The sequence below is a fragment of the Grampus griseus genome (genome assembly GCF_964374135.1).
Source record: "Grampus griseus genome assembly, chromosome: 6".
NCBI lineage: Eukaryota > Metazoa > Chordata > Mammalia > Artiodactyla > Delphinidae > Grampus > Grampus griseus.
The window spans coordinates 101,857,227-101,877,594 of record NC_139000.1 but is presented as its reverse complement, the minus strand read 5'-3'; the positions used below and the strand labels follow the sequence as shown (position 1 = coordinate 101,877,594).

General features: G+C 42.9%; 1 protein-coding gene across 1 annotated transcript in view; it reads right to left on the bottom strand.

Moving 5' to 3' along the window:
• DOCK5 (dedicator of cytokinesis 5) overlaps positions 1 to 20,368 on the bottom strand; it is a gene marked incomplete at its 5' end in the record, with an annotated part of 211,157 nt that overhangs the window by 123,484 nt on the left and 67,305 nt on the right. The window contains one exon of the mRNA XM_082656932.1: positions 3,678 to 3,718. Within this exon, the coding sequence (XP_082513058.1) occupies positions 3,678 to 3,718 (41 nt within the window). The remainder of the gene's footprint in view (positions 1 to 3,677; positions 3,719 to 20,368) is intronic.

Genomic DNA, 20,368 nt, shown 5'->3' with positions numbered 1-20,368 from the left:
CAGGATTCAGAGTGATTTTGGAAAACCAATCAAAGAGTTAAATACAAACAAAAATTCAATGTGTGTGTAATTCCTTCTGGGCCAGATTAAGGGGGTTCCAAAGCTCCAGATCTGTCCTAAGGATGCCTAAGAAACCTTGGGTGTTTCTTCTATCCGCTAGGTTGAGGTAAATGTTTTGTTGACGACGATCTTACGACGATCTTTGTGGAGAACCAGGCTTGGATGCCCATCGCTCACCTTGATGACAGGATGCTGAGTGAAATGAGCCAGACACGAAAGGACAATTACTGTCTGATCTCACTTGTATGAAGGACCTAGAGGAGTCAAATTCATAGGGACAGAAGTAGAACGGGGGTTAACAGGGGCTGGAGGAGGGAGGAAGGGGAAGTTTGCGTTTAGTGCGTACAGAGTTTCAGTTTGGGATCATGAAAAAGTTCTAGAGTTGGATCGTGGTATGTTTGCACAACAATGTGAACGTACTTAATACCCCTGCACTGGCCATTTTAAAAGAGTTAACGTAGTAATTTTTTTATCAAGTATATTTTACTACAATAAAAAAGCTGTCCAGAAATCATAAAAAGGTGGAGCGTCGAAACCACTCAAAGTAGCAGTTATCAGGAGCCGTATTTGCAGGTTAAAATAAGATGTAACACCGCTGGTCCCAAGGAATATCCTGGCAGAAGATTTTTCAAATCAGGAAGAGAAAGGACCAATTAACTGTCTCATACATCTATAATCTGATGACTGGTCTCCTAATAACTGGGAGAAATCCAAAACTGAAACATTCGTAATACAAGTGGCTTATTTTGTGATGTCTAAGCAGATCATACACAGATAATTTATAGTGGGTATACAGACATGATTTTCCCATTAAGAGAGTATCTATGTTGTTGTATTTTCACTCTGTTACTTGCAGGCATCATCTTTCCATGATAACATAGGTCCACTTACAGCCATTTAATTGCTCTGGTAAATCGGAGGCTATAGGCCCTTTCCTACACCATTCTGACACACAGAGAGCCAGAATAAACCTAGGTAATATATTTCTGATTCACAGCCTATCTCTCAGTTTTGCTTGTGCTATCTCCATGCAACCTACCCACTTGAGGGGGGGGAAATATGAACTGATGATTTTCCAGATATTGCCCTTCTCTAGAATTCCATAATCCTGCCAGGATCAATAATCAGTTTCTGCAAAGCTCTTGGCTTCTTCCATTTGTAAAACCACTAGCATGTTTTATCACCACTCTAACCGGTTAGGTCTGCTTGTAAATAACACCAAAAATTTCCATTAAAACAATAGGCTTTTCAAATAGCTCTTCCCCTAAAGCCTGGCAAACAAGGAAATAGCATTAGGAATAGCATTTCAACTAGGCTGGATTCCCTAACGAAGGGGTGTCAAAGTTGAGCATAATTCATGACAGCTGACTTGGAATTCCCTGTTTTTCCTACTACAAAGATATTTCAACTTATAAGTCAACAAGGAAATGCATGGCCCTTGTTTGTACTATTATTTCACTGAACTACAAAGTTTAGCTATCAAGAACTAAGAAAAGCTCTTACTGAAATAATTCTTTTCAAGAGTGAGACTGGAAGTTTAAAAGGGTTTCAAAAAACTTTAAAACACACCGAGACCTTGTCATTTAGATCTTAGTGAAGCACCCCATCCACCCACTTTCCAAAGCAGACAACAGATGGGTTCTGATATATCACAGGATACCTTAGAGATGTTCCGAAAAGATTCTTACAGACTGTAGACTCTCTGAAAGGGAAAACTGTGGTCTGGGGCCTTGTTTCAACACAATTCACATTCACCAGTTAAAAAATTCCCTTGGATCTTAATGTTCAGATGATCTTATCTGAGAGTGGATTTTTGTTTATGTTTTAAAATTAACTTTTTTTTTTTAAAGGATTGGTAATTAAGCGACATTAAGTATTGCTGCTCCTGAAGAAATTGAGAACTTCAAAATTGTTCACTCTATTCATGCTTTGAAAAATAACTACCACCTCCATAATTATGAGTAAAATAAACACTATACGGTTAAACCCAAACCAAGAAGCAGAGGTGGCTGTAAACGAGGTTCTCTAGTTAACAAGCATCCCAGAAGAAAAGGTCTTCTGCTTTGGTCCTATCATGCTCTCATTCGCGCCAGAACGTCTGCTGTCTTAGGTCCTTATATGAAAGCTTGGGGAAACTAAAGTCAGCAAGAGATTATTCATTTAATCAAATAATTTATCATTGTTTTCATTATAATTAAGCTGAAAATGAAGACATGGGACACAAGCATCTAACTGTGGGTAGAAAAATTCAGCATCAGGATTTGGGGAGGGATAAAAGGATCAAAATTGTGGGAGTTGATACCTGCATTAAAAGCAAATACGCCTTTATTTGGGTAGATTAGTAACCTATCACAGTTAATAAACTGTGTGTGTACACACACATGTGCAAATACTGAGTGCTATCTGAGAGTCAACAACATAGAAAGCTTGAGTAGGACAGTCCTGTTTTGGGGGGTTTTTTGGGTGTACCACGCAGCACATGGGATCTTAGCTCCCTGACCAGAAATCGAACCCAAGCCTGCTGCACTGGAAGCATAGAGCCTTAACCACTGGACCACCAGGGAAGTCCAGGACAGTCCTGGTTTTAAATGGCCCTACACCTTGTGGGAAAGTGTTTTTCTGGGCCCGTAGCTCTTTTGAGACTGTGTGCTAGCATCACTCTGTACTGTGCCACAACTGAAGAGTTAAACCTGTGGATTTGTGAGGGGTTTTTTTGTTTTTGTTTTTTTTCCTTAGCTGTTGATAAATTCTGAAATGTTCCTCTCACCCCTCCCAATTCACTATTTTGCATGTGAACTAACTGTGAAATAGTACGACCCTATCCACTTTGTTCTTTTCAAAAGAAAAGTGCTGACAGGCTATGCTGTCCCAACGTGCAGTGTCACAGGAAAAGTGCTGACCTGACCTAAAATACACTGAGGGGGTATTAACCTAACTCACAGATTTTCTATAGCCTGATGATTAGCAGTTTTGGCACTGCCAAAAGGAACCCACGAGGGTCAGTATTTTTCAAACTCTTTGCCCATGATGAGACAGCAACCCAGCACTACTATCATAAAATATAATGAAAAATCCATAAAATACTGTAAAATATATACCTAACACAAAAGTTTCCTGAAACACTACTTACCGTCTCATTCTATTCTCTATTTTTCAGTGTTGTTTTTAAAGAAAATGTTGGTCATAACCCACTCTACTGATTTCAGTTTGAAAACTACTATTCTGGTTTAACCATTTTTTAATAAAGGAAAGAGTCAAGTGGAAATGGGGAGACCCTCTGGTTCTGAGATTTTGGCACTGGAACTAAAGGATAAAGGGAGAAGCCCACGTCCCCCCGCAAAACAGAGCAATGTCCCTGTGTGACCCTACAGCTCAGCTTGAGGGAACCAGTAGCAAGAAGTCCGCAGAGGCCCTACCTGGGGTGTCAAATTCACCTCCGGCCTTTATCCTTGAGTTGGCTGGTGGGAAATATGGCCAAGGTCAGAGAATCTGCTTTCAAATCTAAAGACTAGCCGTCAAAGAGAAAGCAAACTAGGTCTACAGACAGCAGATAATGGAATCAGATACGACCACACAAAACTAGCACACAGATTTCAAACTAAAACGATAAGCCATACCTTTTTAGATTTATTTTGGAGGGTATATCCTCTGTACCAACCTGTCAGGGTAGAAGAGAACACAAAATCTTTTGTTATCTGGGACAATATAAAGACATTAGCAATATACGTCCTCATCTTAGGATACTGGGATGGAATCTAGATCTACTTCAGAGCTTTATTCTCTTGATAACTAAAGGATTTAAAGTTCACTTAGAACCATGCCTCATCCCTACTCCTTTGGAGAAAGGATAGAACAACAAAAAAACAAACAAGACAGAAGGCAGCCCAACCTCTCAACACCTTAATACCTCCCAGCATTCAATGAATGTTTTTGTATAAATGAACATGAACTTTCATCCATTTATATACATTCTGAAAGTCACCTTATCCTATTACGACAGATTATACTATTAAAATAGATATTTAAAAATAATTTATATATATTCTCTCCCTCTCGCCTTCTCTCCTACTCCCACTTCCCTCCTCCCCAAGTTCCCAAGTTAAGAACCAATATTCTGGAACAATTTTAAATCGGAGTAGCAAACCTTATATGCATAAATATTTACACCTAAAAACAAACTGAAATAAATAATGAAACAACATTTTAAACAATTCTTGGCAATGCTACAATACCCCCTACAATGAAAAGATTTTATGTGTTTGCTTAACGAGGCTTTAAGTCTTTAACTTCCTTTTAAAAATTCCGATCAGTACACATATTCCTATGGATGTGTTTCCCACCCTCTATCTTGTAAAGGGAGTATACTAATCTAATCTGTCCATAAACGGATATTGTATACAAAATATTTATTGAACACCTACTATAGGTAATTCACTGTAATAATTTTCCTCATTCCCCATGCCCATGAGGCATCAGTGTGGTCATCTTGCTTAAGTAAACCCTGTTGTCCGTGGTCCAGATGTGTAAAGTAGCCATACACACACAGTGAGCAGACGCAGGCTGTAATGAAAACTTTAGGCATCATATTTCTGGACGAAACTATTATATAACTGGAAAATGTACACACACTCCCATGTTCATAGCAGCACTACTTACAATAGCCAAGACATGGAAACGACCTAAATGTCCACCAACAAATGAATGGATAAAGAAAATGTGGTACATATATACAATGGAATACTACTCAGCCATAATGCATTAACATGGATGGACCTAAAGATGATCATACTAAGTTATATGTGGAATCTAAAATACGACACAAATAAACCTATCTACGAAACAGAAACAGATTCACAGACATAGAGAACAGACCTGTGGTTGCCAAGGGGGAGGAGGAGGGGGAAGTGATGGATTGGGAGTTTGGGATTAGCAAACTACTATATAGAGAATGGATAAACAACAAGATCCTACTGTATAGCACAGGGAACTATATCCGATATCCTGTAATAAACTATAATGGAAAAGAATACAAAAAAGAACATATATAACTGAATCACTTTGCTGTAGACCAGAAGCTAACACAACATTGTAAATCAACTACACTTCTATAAAAAAATAAATTAAAAAAATATTTCAGGCAGCTGTTAACAGCATTCTAGAACTCTCTTGTAATTTGTTCTATATGAAACCATCCAACACTGGACACGCAATCTGTTTTGGGTATGTTAAAGCAGAGAGTTGAATTTACCTTCTTTGAGCATGGATTTATTAATATTTTCACAAATTTTTAAACTGTCAGTATTCACACATGTTAAGGATTTTGCTATTTTTTTACCAGTTAGAATGGGGTATTATGCTGTGAACTGGTTATAGGTTTGCATCAAGGCCCATGGTTGACAAAAAGATATCTGAACAGGAAAACACTGCTCCCAATTTAAGATGCCAAAATGCACGCGAGATCCAGTTATACCCACACCAAACAATTCTCCCAGGCCTCAAGAGTCTTCACCCATCTATACACACTTGCTTGGTTCTGCTAACACATGAAAATGACTTCCGCGGGACTTCCCTGGTGGCGCAGTGGTTAAGAATCCGCCTGCCAATGCAGGGGACACGGGTTCGAGCCCTGGTCCGGGAAGATCCTACATGCCGCGGAACAGCTAAGCCCGTGTGCCACAGGTACTGAGCCTACATTCAAGGGCTCGCGAGCCACAACTACTGAGCCCACTAGCCGCAACTAATGAAGCCCGCACACCTAGAGCCCGTGCTCCGCAACAAGAGAAGCCACGGCAATGAGAAGCCCGCGCACCGCAACTAGAAAAGCCTGCGCACAGCAACAGAGACCCAACACAGACAAAAATAAAAAATAAAATAAAATAAACTTATTTTAAAAAAGTAAAATGACTTTTGCGTGAATAAATGGCTTCAACTCCATCCTGGGCTGGGGAGGGGGAGGCAAGCTGAGAAACAAGACTTTAGTCTCTTCCAAGCAGTTTTCATCTCTCTATGTCCTATAAACCCAAGATGTTACAACACAGACTGGGTCCACTTTCAGAGGGGAATTTATCTGTACTTTTGTCAATAATGTTTTTGCACAGCTGTCCATCACAGAATTATACTTCCGAAACCTGTCGTTTTTGAAAACTTTTTTTTTTTTAACCTCCTAAGTCTTCTCTAGAATTGTGGTGTGTGAATAACCCCTATCTAAAGGCTCAAAATTATGACGCTGAATTTTACAAAAGTGAACGCTCATGTTCCTTGGCATTAGGTAGTAGCAGAACACTGTCTATTTCTGGAGTTTTCATCATAAACTGTCAGGACTCCATAAATTCAATAGCTTAAATGCAAGGGATTAGTAATAGTTCAAGAGTAGGTTTGCTCATTTCCACATTACCAACCAGGGTTGTGATACAAGCAAGAACATGATTTTCCAATTAATCCCAACATTTAAAGCAAGATAATTACAGTTAAATATGGTATGCTACTGAATGCATATCAGCAAGCAGCTATAATCAATGAGCTGTGTGAACCGGTCAGACTCTCAGATGCTTTCTTAAGTGAGGAAATGGTGGGGGGATGGTGAGTCCAGAGGACTAGTCTCACTTATAATTAGGTGAAATGACCATCTCAAAAAGTAAGCTTCCAGCAACCACGTGGAACATCAAAAGTGATTCTACGCTAAGGGTTGCTCTTCGGTTCAGGAAAAGTCATTTCTGTTTTCCTGGGACTGTCCCATTCCAGAATAAAAATCTGTCCTCTCCAATTTAAAAATATCAGAGAGTCTCTAATTCCAGTGTCAAAGTCGCTTACTTTACCTGGTTTCTCAGATCATCTCCATCAGCCAAGACTCCACCACCTGCTCCATTTCACCTCACCTGTCCAGATGCATCTCTGGCCACTGCCCACTTCCTGGCTCCCATAGGACAGGTCCCTTACTCGGCTCTCTGCCCCCTCTACATGCAACCATTCAACAAATATTTATCAAGCACTAGTTTAAATACCACGATGCAGTGGAGAGCAAGAGTTATCATGAAGATTACACTCTAATGTAAAATAAATACATATATATATAGCTATATGATGATCTCAGAGAATGACAGTGCTAGGAAGAAGCACTCAAGGAGAGCACATGGCAGAAAATGATTAGTAAACGTGGGACATGATGTCACATAAGGTGACCAAGGAAAGGCCACTGTGAGAAGCTAAATGAAACCAGTCATGAAAGAGGAGACAGCAACAAGAAGGTGGTCAGAGGGAGGCATGATTCTGGGTCCTGACTGCCTATTAGATTCAAAATACCGATGCCTGGGCCACATCCCCAATACTCTTGATTTAACTGAACTCACGGGGGGGCCCATGCTTCTAAAGAGTTCCCCTGGTGATGCTACCATGCACCACACACATAGGTATCATGGACCATGGAGGAACTGGGGTTTTAGCCTAAGCACAAGGGGAATCCCCTGGAAGGTTCTAAATGACATCATGCCTCACACTTTTAAAAGATCATGCTGGCTGCTCTAGAAGAATGGATTGTCGAGGTGAGACACAGTGGAGAAAGGACACCAGCGAGGAGACTGGCAGGTACAACGAAAACGGGGAGAGATACAAAGACGGAGGACCTATTTTGAATCGATAAGAGTTGCTCGTGATTTCGCTGGGACTAGCCACTAACTGGGGAAAGAAAGGCACATACTCAAGGGCACTTAGGTCTTGGGTGTAAGCAAATGAGTGGACGGTATTCTTCTTTGGTAGGAGAAGACTGAAAAAAGAAAAACACTCGGGAATCGGAGACAGAGTCAGGAGACCTATTTGGTCTTCTGCTTCCCATCCTGAACAAGGGAGCCCTGAGCTATTAGGTGGGATGATGGGGCAACTTAGGCATCTGCAAAGGTGTGGCTGGGAGGATCCACACGGGACCAGGCTGGCATGGGTTGTCAGAGCCCAAGCAGAACAAGGTGTGCAGCCACGTGAGCGTGTGGGGCTCACATGGGGCGTTAGAGCCTGAGTGGGGTGAGGAGAAGGCCATCCACATGGGACTTGGGGCAGGGGTGGACTGCCACGGGTTATCAGAGGTGAGGAAGCCATCCACGTGGGAGAAGGTGGTAATGAAGAGGGGGAGGGGCTACACGCAGGGGAATTGATCAAATACGCAAACATATTAGAAGTAGTGGAAGCCCGGCTTCCTGCTGTCACAGCAGGGGGTTACAAGTACAGAAAGCGAAAATACTAGAATGAACCCTGTGATGCTGAGTTGGAATTGAAGGTATCCCCATGCACTCATGACTTTTAAAATGCATAGAGAAGTCAAAATTCATAGAGGTGTTCATCTATATTTATACACACATGCACATTAGCCCTAGCTCTGCTGACATACCTGTTGAGTTTCTATTTTTCTGACCCAGATGCGGCTGATGGAGATCTCAGAAAGAAGCCCTGGAACTGGCCCAGAGAGCATCCAGACCAAACTGAAGGCAGAGGACAGAGGATTCCATGAGGAACAAATCCAAGGAAAAACATGGAGCTGTGAAATTATCTCCTTTTTCTGAACATATTAGAGGGAGGCAAATGATTCTGTCAGAAAGTCTGGCTATGAAATCGAGGTAGGTCCACAGAGAACCAAGAAAAAAGAAGTAACACCTCTAGAAAAACCTGGTATTCAAGAAAGGAAATGTTACCAAGGTACATGGATAGGTTCTGCTTGCTTATACCCCACGGGCATAATCATCTAAATAATAACTATCTTTAAAACAACAGGGCTTCCCCGGTGGCGCAGTGGTTGGGAGTCCGCCTGCCGATGCAGGGGACGCAGGTTCGTGCCCCGGTCCGGGAGGATCCCACATCCCGCGGAGCAGCTGGGCTCGTGAGTCATGGCCGCTGAGCCTGCGCTCCACAACGGGAGAGGCCACAACAGTGAGAGGCCCGCGTACCGCAAAAAAAAATAATAAATAAATAAACAAACAAACAAAAAATTATGATATATCTATATTGGGAGAGCTCCATTAGGGACAAATAGGTATATGTGTGCTTGGTGAGGAGTATAAGAGAACAAAATCCTTACCTTCCACAAAGAGCAGTGAATAAATAAAAATAAAAATGGAAATAGCAAGTAATAGAAGCATAGTTATTTAGAAATGAAAAAGGCATATATCACAAAATTGGCTGAAGGAGCTGAAAATGGAATCAGAAACCAAGAGGAATTGGCAAAGGACTATTGTTTTTCATTATAAACTTTGTAGAAATGACTTCACTTTTAAAACTATATCATTTATGACAATGACAAAATTTTTTAAAAATACACTGCATTAAAAAAAAAAAAACACTGCATACACTTCTTGGTAAGTCAGGGCTAGGCAAAGGCACAAAATAGGGAAAGAAAATAGATCAAGGTTGAGGGTGGCGTGGATTTGATTATAAAGGGACACGGGAGAATCTGGGGGGCCGACAGAATTGTCCTATCTCTGGATTGGGGTGGTGTTTCATGATTGCATGCATTTGTCAAAAAACCTGCTGAACTACACTCAATGGGTGAATTTTACTTAATGCAAATGATACTTTAAAAAAAGACATGAGGGCTTCCCTGGTGGCGCAGTGGTTGAGAGTCCGCCTGTCGATGCAGGGGACACGGGTTTGTGCCCGGGTCCAGGAAGATCCCACATGCCGTGGAGCGGCTGGGCCCGTGAGCCATGGCCGCTGAGCCTGCGCGTCTGGAGCCTGTGCTACGCAACGGGAGAGGCCACAAGAGTGAGAGGCCTGCGTACCGCAAAAAAAAAAAAAAAAAAAAAAGACATGAGATACCATTATACACCCACCGGAAGAGCTAAATTTAAAAAAGACTGACTGGATATGGCTAATTGGAACTCTCTTACGTTACTGGAAGTTTCTTTTAAGATTAAAGATACACATGACCTATGACCCAGAAATATCCCCACACTCCTAAGTATTTCCTCAAGATCAAAGAAAACCTGTATCTGTAAGAATACTTTACGAGAATACTCATCGAAGCATTCTGAATAGCCCAAAACTGGAACCCATCAAAATGTACATCAATAGAGTATCGACAAACTGTGGATATTCATATAATGGAATATTAGTTGGCGATAAAATGGAATGAACTACAGTTATAAGCAACATCATGGGTGAACCTAAAAACCATGTTGAATAAAAGAAACCAAATACAACAGACACGCATAATTCCATTTATATAAAGTTGAAGAGGAGGCAAACTAATCAATCCGTGGTGATCTAAATCAGAACAGTAGTTGTTTTTTGGGAGCGGGAATTATATGGAAGAAGGTGACAGGGAACTTTCTGGAGCACAGGAAATATTCTATATCTTGACTGGGGTATTAGGCACACGTGGTACATTCATTTGTTAAAACTCCTTGAACTGCATACCTAAGATGAGTGCATTTCACTGTATATACATTTTACTGCCATTTCTAAAAACCATGACAAATGTACACTAGCAAATGAACATGACAAAGTATCCAACCAAAGTGACACAGAATTCAACCATAAAGGCACTGTTCAAATATTACTGAACATTTTTGTTGGAAACTACCTTGAAACCAGTTTGAGTCACATGTGAAAAATCAGAGCTTTTACTCCAGTTTCTCCACTGCTTTTACTTTGTTCCGTGCCTCTCCAATGACAGTATTAATCTTACTCACTTTGTGCGCCAAAACTGATTCTGAACGAGTCCTACTATTTCCAAAAGTTCAACACACATTGGAGATTCATTTATTCATTCAACAAACAGATGCTTAGAAGAGCAAGACCTACAACCTCTCCATCCTTCTTGGTCTTGTTTTATAACAGGAAGAGAAACATATATACATGTGAACACACAAAGCTATGAATAAAGTCATTTCATAACGGGCTAAAAGTTATGAAGGAAGGAGTGGCAAGGCACCCCAGTGTTCACTGCAGCACTATTTACAATAGCCAAGATGAGCCTAAATGTCCATCGACACGAGAATGGATGAAGAAGATGTGGTATTTATATACCATGGAATATTGCTCAGCCATAAAAAAAAGAACGAAATAATGCCATTTGCAGCAACACGGATGGACCTAGAAATTAGTGTACTAAGTGAGGTAAGTTAGACAGAGGAAGACAAATATATGCATGCGGAATCTAAAACAATGATGCAAATGAACTTATTTACAAAAGCAGAAACAGACTCAGACTTAGAAAACAAACTTATGGTCACCAGAGGCGAAAGGTTGGAGGGAGGGATAAATTAGGAGTTTGGGATTAACATTACATACTACTATATACAAAATAGATAACCAACAAGGGCCTACTATACATCCCAGGGAACTCTACTCAATATTTTATAATAACCTATAAGGGAAAGGAATCTGGAAAAAAAGAATAAATACATACGTAAGTATATGCATGTTTAAATGAATCACTTTGCTGTACACCTGAAACTAACAGCACTGTAAATCAGCTATACTTCGAGTAAAAAAAAAAGAAGAGTGACAAGTGGAAGTGGGGTTACTTCAGTGTATGTGGTTAGAAAATCCTCTCTGCGGACAAGCAACTGGAGCTGAAGATTCACATTGCTAATGTGGTCACTCATTTATTATACATAAAAACACTTATTCAACCCCAGCTGCCAGACACTGTCTTCAAGGAGGAAGGAAATAGATCGTAAACAAATAATGAAATACAAAAGGCCATTTTTTTTTAAACATCTTTACTGGAGTATAATTGCTTTACAATGGTGTGTTAGTTTCTGCTGTATAACAAAGTGAATCAGCTATAGATATACATACATCCCTATATGTCCTCCCTCTTACGTCTCCCTCCCACCCTCCCTATCCCACCCCTCTAGGTGAACACAAAGCACTGAGCTGATCTCCCTGTGCTATGCGGCTACAAAAGGCCCTTTAATGGTAATGCTTGGAGACTGGCACACAAAGGGAGGGGTATGAATATGTTGGACAATTACTGACCGGGACTCTGAAGATCTTTTTGAACCATAAAAGCACCATTTAGATGTGTAAGGCATGGAGCATTTTGCAAAATCTCTCCTCATTTTGCAGTCCCAGGATAAATTTGTTTCCTCTCCGCCCCCTCCATCAATAAATTATTTTTTTTATTGTGGTAAATTATACATAACATAAAATTTAACATTTTAACCATTTTTAAGTATACAGTTCATTGGCATTAAACACATTCACACTGTTGTGCGATCATAAATAAATAATTTTTGACCTCCCGGGAATTAAAGGCAAGAAACAGATAGGGAGCCGTTGTTTCTATGTTCCCTCACTGTGTGTGTGTCAGGGGAGGGTCCACAGAGGAGAAGCAGGTGCTAAATCCTGTTGTTTATTTTAAGTGTCACTGGCCTGGTAGCTCCCTGGGTGAAGCACAGTTAATTAGGCCAAGGTCAAAGTTCCATCCCTCGTGGGCCAGGTAAGCCTGTCAGGTTTCCATGGCCACAGCCTGCCCTCCCATCCCCAGTAAGTGTCCCTCGGAGAGATGGCTGAGGTCCCTCCCTCTAGGGAAGCTGAGAAGTAGCCACACTGGGTGCAAACCCCTCCCGGCACAGCCGGCTTGGTTGCTACATCTTTATCTGAAGGCAGCACAGAGCCCTGGGGGTTCAGGATGTCCACTTTCTGAATGCAAGGACCATCTCAGTGAGGCTTTTGAAACTAAGTTCAAAGGCAGAAAGTGGAGGGATGCAAAGACAGTAAAAGACGATTCTATTCTTTTGTAACTTTTTGTGAGACAAATCAGTCATCTGGGTTAATGATCGGATCAATTTTGTGCCTTTGAGACAGGCACATCCAGTAACTGCTGGAAGTTTGAGCTCCAAAGAACTCAGAGTTCACGGAAACTTAACACCCTCACCTCAAAAAAGAGGAAACACAGGCAAGGAACTGAACAGGTTGTCCAAAGTCAAGCGGTGACTTACTAGCTAAGCTGGGGGTCAGAGCACAGGTCTCCTACTGCCCAGTTCATAGTTCGCTGCCGCCCCAGCTCCCCTGCTGGGGGGATGGGGCAAATGGGATACTTGCTCAAGGCACTGCCTCTCAGAGGAAGGAAGCTTGGCCACAGAATCCTCTCAATATAAACCCCACATGCACAAGCAGGGCAAGTCAGCAGAAAAGAAAGAGATGTGGTTTCCATCTTTTATTTCTTGAATGAACAAGGAAGAGACCTGTCTTTGCGGTACCTGGCACACAGCAGACACTCAATAAACTTCTGATGAATATATTAATGAGAGAGAGAACTCCTAGAGCTAGTGGCCATGGATGGAATAGACTGATGGAAGGTCCACTAAAGTCTGCTCCTCTGGAGTGAGATCTGACTGCAAGGTCTGAGACACCCTTCACCTCTCTCCCGGGAATCCTATGCCCAGGGCCCGAGCACCTGCCCAGGAGGCCAGAAAAGAAGAGGCAGTGCTCCTTATAAGGAAGATTCCTTGGAATCAAAAGGCCTGGGTCTCCATCCTGGTTCTGCGCTCACTAGCTCCGCGGGACTCCATTTCTTCAACTATTAATTTCAAGTAATTAAGGCTCTGATCTCTCAAACATCCTTCCACCAAAACATTCCTTTTTCCTCCCCCATTTCCTCACCTCATAAAATCTAACTCCATAGCCAACAGGCAGAGGTTTGCTCTGGTTGCCTACTATAGATGGTGATGGTAAGACTTCTCCTTTCAACCAGCACACACCTCCTCAGACAAACGGAGACACCTGGTCCAGACAGTGGACCAGCGGGAGGAGTGGATCAAAGTCACAGCCGACAGAACGGAGGGGTGACATACCCAAACGTCCCCCACAAAACTGGGAAATCTCTCTGTGACCTCACAGACGCCCCTGAAGCTAAGTGAGAGGGAAGAAAGAATTTCCTCCAGTCTAATCAACCTACGGACTCTGGTTTGCCCGTTCCCTTTCAATTTTCTAGACATGGCTTTTTCTTTCTTTCTTTCTTTTTTAAAGCAAAGTAATCCTGGCAGCTGTTCGTCCTTCTGGCTCTTGTCTCTAATTCCCCTCTTCTGTGGTCCGTTTCTCTAACTTACACAACCACTTCAAGCAAGCCAAAATGAATGGATGCAACATGTAGCTTTCTCAGTAGTAGCAATGAATTTGCTGTACCTTATTCTTCTATTGATTTTGTTATCATCACACCAATATTTGCAAGATGGATGAGAAAGGGGTACAGGTTTGTGGCTGAGGAATCATTTCATCAAGCAAGATACATTGAAGGGGACTTCCCTGGTGGCGCGGTGGTCAAGAGTCCGCCTGCCAATGCAGGGGACACGGATTCGAGCCCCGGGCTGGGAAGATCCCACATGCCGCGGAGCAACTAAGCCCGTGTGCCACAACTACTGAGCCTGCGCTCTAGAGCCCGTGTGCCACAACTACTGAACCCATGTGCCACAACTACTGAACCCCGCACGCCTAGAGCCCATGCTCCGCAACAAGAGAAGCCCGCTTGTAGCAACGAAGACCCAACGTAGCCAAAAATAAATAAATAACTAGATAGATAGATAAATTTATTTTAAAAAAAATACATTGAAGGAGCCTCGCTTTTATAAGGAACTATCCTGAGCTCTGGTGGGGGGGCCTCACCCAAGGAGTTTGGGCCTCTAATAAACCCCAACTCCTGATCTGGAAGACTTTCTAATCTAATTGCTAGTAAAACAGAGACACACAGGTGAGGCGGGAGATATAAACTTGCCTGTCTAGTTAACCAGGATTTCTGGAATTTCAGCGCAGACTGCTTTTTCCATGAAACCACCTAAGCTGCCTGAGAAGGACACTGAGATTAGAGGCGAGAGATGAAGGAGGGAGGGAAGGAGGCTCCAGTAAGATAGGAAACTCATCCCCAGGCAGAGGAGCTGGAAATACGTGAGCCTTCACTCAGAGGACGAATCAGCTGAAGTGAGGAAAGCCCTCCAGTGTGACCCCGCCCTGAACCTAAGACCCCTTCCACCTGGTCCCCCAGAAACCTGCTCCAAGTTCCTCCGTGGAATGCCTCTTAAAAGTGAAAGTGCGAGACTACAGCATCAGACTCCAAACATGAACCGCAGGGCCCCACTTTGTGGACCCGGACAGCCAGGAGTGAGGAGATACCGCCAAGAGTGCGATAAGACAAGCAGTGACAGAAGCAGAGGTGGAACCCAAGAGTGGTAACAGCATTAAGAGTCCTGGTGGCAAAACATTAGAAGCAAGAGGAAGAATATGAACCACGTGGGACCTGCCCAGAGCGTCAGAGCCAAAGACCACTGGGTCCGATCCACGTGCCCTATTTACTAACTCAGGTGGGAGGGCACAGCTGCGGACCCGAGCTATACAACCACAGACACGCAGGGAGGGAGAGACTGCCACGGGCTGGGGGGGTCAGAGACATTTCCAGAGACCTCTCTGCTTATCTCATCCCAGACCCACCTGCCAGACCTAAGAGGCTTGGACAGACTGTCTGTAACGGTTGCCCACTGCCTCCGTCATGCTACCCTGGAGCGTGTGGATTGCACGAGGGCGACCAATCTCTGGCGGGGGTGGGGGGGGGAGATTCTGCTCTGCTCCCCAAACACAGACATGGCTACCTGCTCGGAGGGAGCCAGCTGTTGAAAACTGGCCGGGGAGGAGGTGTGTGTGGAGGGCAAATGAGGCACCCAGCACTGGGGGTGAAGTGGGTCCCAGCACGTAGTGAGCTCGGAGGGCAGGGAGGAGACCGCTGGCCAGAGTGACTAGTTTGCATGGAAGAGCCATGGAGCGAAGTAAGTCCAGAAAGGGCTCACCCTGATACATCTGGGGTGACGGGAGACTCGTCTGATAGCCATTCAAAACGCAAAAGAACCTAACCCACTGTGGAAAACTGTCCGTTATGTCCAAAATAGAAGTGTTATTTCCTCAAAGGCCTTGGGACGTGGAAAGCACACACTCTCCTTGGATTCCATAGGACCCTGGGTGGGAATCACAGCTCTGCCATTTCATAGCTGTGTGAATGTCTTCAAGTTTCCTAACCTTGATATTCACATTTATTAAACAAGCATCAGTAACTCTGATCTCCCAGGATTGTAGGCACTGAGATGCAGTACATGAAAGCCCTTCCCTCAATGCCTGGCACGTAGAGGAATGGAAAACGCCAAAGTTGGAATGGTGAGGACCCCAGGACATAATCCAGGGACCAGCTCCTACTCTTAGGGCCGTCATCTGCTTCCTGTGCTGATGACAGTAGGAGACGCTACATGGAGTTCTCATTCATTTGTTTTCTGAGGCCTGTATCTGTGCTCTCTGGAAGGAGCAGAACCTCTCTAAATTATTATTAAATTACCGATGACAAACACAGCAGAAGATGGAATCGTGCTGGGGGTAGCTTCTCCCCAGAGCCCTCGGGGCTGATAAGAAGACATACTTTTATTTTCCAACAGAATAAGTTCCCTGCCCCAAGAAAAGGGTAGAAAACATGACTTTAAGGGAACGAGAACAAGAAAAAGTAGAAGAAACAACTTGGGCGATAGAAAAACCATATGACAGTAGCTACAACAACCAAGAAACACGGTGCCGAACACCCCAGGGCCTGAGCAGAGACTGGATACAGCCTAAGGAGAACTCAAAGGTCACCAGAATAGGTGACTCTAAGGCCTGGTTAAACACTCAGTGGGCAATGAATCTGCCAATAACACATACTGAAGAAGAAAAAGTCCCCCTGACCCATACCCTTTGTTTCCAACCATAACAACAGATTCTTATTCCTGCATCGTGAAAACTAAACAAGCATTCAAGGTTAGGAATTTAGTGTACATTGTTCCTGTCATTTAAAAGACAGGCTACATTGCTAGGTACAGCTATTTAAAATCTATTTCATGGGTTTCCCTGGTGGCGCAGTGGTTGAGAGTCCGACTGCCGATGCAGGGGATGCAGGTTCGTGCCCCGGTCCGGGAAGATCCCACATGCAGCGGAGCGGCTGGGCCCGTGAGCCATGGCCGCTGAGCCTGCGCGTCCGGAGCCTGTGCTCCGCAACGGGAGAGGCCGCAACAGTGAGAGGCCTGCGTATCGCAAAAAAAAAAAAAAAAAAAAAAAAAAATCTATTTCATTTGTCAAAGTGAAATGCACACACATTTAATACTCCTGTTCAAAAGACAATCATTGAGGATGACTATACAGAATATATGGGTTAGACGAATAATCTTTTTTTTTTTTTTTTTGCGGTACACGGACCTCTCGCTGTTGTGGCGTCTCCCGTTGCGGAGCACAGGCTCCGAACGCGCAGGCTCAGCGGCCATGGCTCACGGGCCCACCCACTCTGCGGCATGTGGGATCTTCCCGGACCGGGGAACGAACCCGTGTCCCCTGCATCGGCAGTCGGACTCTCAACCACTGAGCCACCAGGGAAGCCCTAGACGAATAATCTTTAACGAGAATCTTTCCTGTCTTGCCTTGTCCTTCCCTAGGTGTAGCCTGAATTACACATGGAGGTGAGGCCAGGAAAGGCACTGACGTTCTCGAGCTTTTGTAAGACTCCTTTGTAGCACATAAGTTTTACAGGTAGCGTGTTTTCTGCTCCTACAACACTTTCTACTGAATGATTTGCCTCCGTGGGTTGAATAAAATGGGGGCGCTCTAGCAGAGGGTGAATATTTATGACGCCTAGGCCTCCTCATATGCTTTGAAAGATCATTAATTACTGACATTACCATGAGCAGAGCAGAGGCATCTAGTTATCCTTCTCTCTCCAGATACAGGCAAGAGGAGAAATATCTAATTCCAATCTGCCCTCAATCCATTTCGAACTTTGCTCTAGGCCTTTTTCTTTCCAAGAACCCTTCAGCGTCTTACCCAGTCCCAGGATGGTTTGATGGGCTATATGTTGCACTGGGGATGAGACACCTGAGGCACTTTTGATAAAAGTTACATGCCAGTGTGTGTGCATGTGGCTGATTTGCTTTGCTGTGCAACAGAAACTAACACAGTATTGGGAAGCAATTATACTCCAATAAAGATCTATTTAAAAAAAAAGTTACATACCAAGTAATGTGAATGGCCAGCATTCAGAGGTGAGAAGACAGCCTGAGTGGGCATGTACGTGCCTGGGACGCAAGGAGCCTGCTCATCACTTTGCCGCCTCTGGACCCCTTGATCCCACCAAGATCCCTTGGAGACCAAAACCAGAGGCTTCCTCACGAGAACCTTCCTCTACAGCATCCCCAGTACGTCTCTGCTTTCAGGCTGAAATTGCCTCCTTCAGCACATGGGCCGCGGCCCAAATGGGCCAACGCCAAGTACCAGTTCACGACGAAGGAACCGAATGAAGGCTCCACTCAGAAGACGGTTCCGAACCTGATCCTAGAAGATTCTACACTTGCCTATACGCAAATAACACAAACTTTCAAGATGGAGTTTTAGAAGAACATTCGAATGTATCTCAAAAGGAAAAACAGGACAAGGCATTCTCTTTTGGATAAGATTAAACCTGAGGTGGGGGGAGGGATAAATTGGGAGATTGGGACTGACATATACACACTACTATATAAAAAATAGATAACTAATAAGGACTTACTGTATAGCACAGGGAACTCTATTCAATACTCTGTAATGACCTACATGGGAAAAGAATCTAAAAAAGAGTGAATATACGTATACGTATAACGGATTCACTTTGCTGTATATCTGAAACTAACACAACATTGTAAATCGACTATACTCTAATAAAAATTTTAAAAGATTAAACCTGAGATGAGACTTTTCACCAGCTCTACTTTTTAATTAGTTTTTTTTTTTTTGTAAACACCCTCCTACTGCCACACACATCTATGGAAAACACATCTCGGGAACATGTGTCCCCAGGAGTAGTAGCTGACCAGCTGTCCTTAAGGTAAAGGTCAAACAGATGTGGGAAGTGACCGGCACACTCACCAAAATGCCACAAGGCCTACCTTGCGTTCAAGGCTCGAGCCAAAATGTTTGCACGCAATGCTTGTCGTAAAGTCCAAGCTGTTGGGCTCACTGCCATTTACGTTTGAGAAAGGCAGTTGTTTTTCTAACTAGAACACGGTGAGGTTATGGATTCTGAATTACAATAAAGTTTCAATTATCTTGACTAATGGGGTAACAAAAGTAAATGAAAGTTACAAATACATCGAATGCCTTATTTCAGCTTAAACCCGGTAAACTTTTACACATGCTGTTAAGAACTGATTTTTTTAAATCAATTTTGATTTTGTCTCTCACTAGTCTTACGGTCATTGGGCATGGCTGACCAAAGAGAGAAGGAAGTGAATAGAAAACAGGAACAATAAAGGGATGACAAGACTGCCGGGCCGACTCACCACTGCACAGGATAATAGGAGATGACAACTTCTCAAATCAGAGAATCAGTTTTGAAAAGGTGTGATAGGACCTTACTGTATCATATGATCCAATGGAGGGTTTGAAAAGGTTTGAAAAGGTTTGATAGGACCTTACTGTATCATATGATCCAATGGAGGGTTCTTTTCCTGTTTTAATTTTATTGAAGTATAGTTGATTTACAATGTTGTGTTAATTTCTGCTGTAAAGTTATACACAAATTCTTTTTTCATATTCTTTTCCATGATGGTTTATCACAGGATATTGAATATAGTCCCCTGTGCTCTACAGTAGGACCTTGTTGTTTATCCATTCTATATGTAATAGTCTGCATCTGCTAACCCCAAACTCCCAATCCTTCCTCTCCCCCCACTCCCCTCCCCCTTGGCAACCACAAGTCTGTTCTCTGTATTTGTGAGTCTCTTTTTGTTTTGTAGATATGTTCATTTGTGTCGTATTTTAGATTCCACATATAAGTGATATCCTATGGTATTTGTCTTGAATTTCTGATTTACTTCACTTCGTACGATAACATCTAGGTCCATCCATATTGCTGCAAGTGGCATTATTTCATTCTTTTTTATGGCTGAGTAGTATTCCATACTATATATGTACCACGTCTTCTTTATCCATTCATCTGTCAATGGACATTTAGGTTGCTTCCGTGCCTTGGCTACTGTAAATAGTGCTGCTATGAACATAAGGGTGTGTGTATCTCTCTGAATTATAGTTTTGTCCGGATATATGCCCAGGAGTGGAATTGCCGGATCATATGGTAATTCTATTTTTAGTTTTTTAAGGAACCTCCATACTGTTTTCCATAGTGGCTGCCCCAATTTACGTTCCCACTAACAGTGTAGGAGGGTTCCCTTTTCCAATGGAGGGTTCTTAATACCACATCTCAGAAAGATGCCTATTAAACCTCTTCTTGGAAAAAACTCCTCAAATACACTCTCTTCTTTTTTACGCCTCTGTTAGAAAGTTTTGTCAGCTA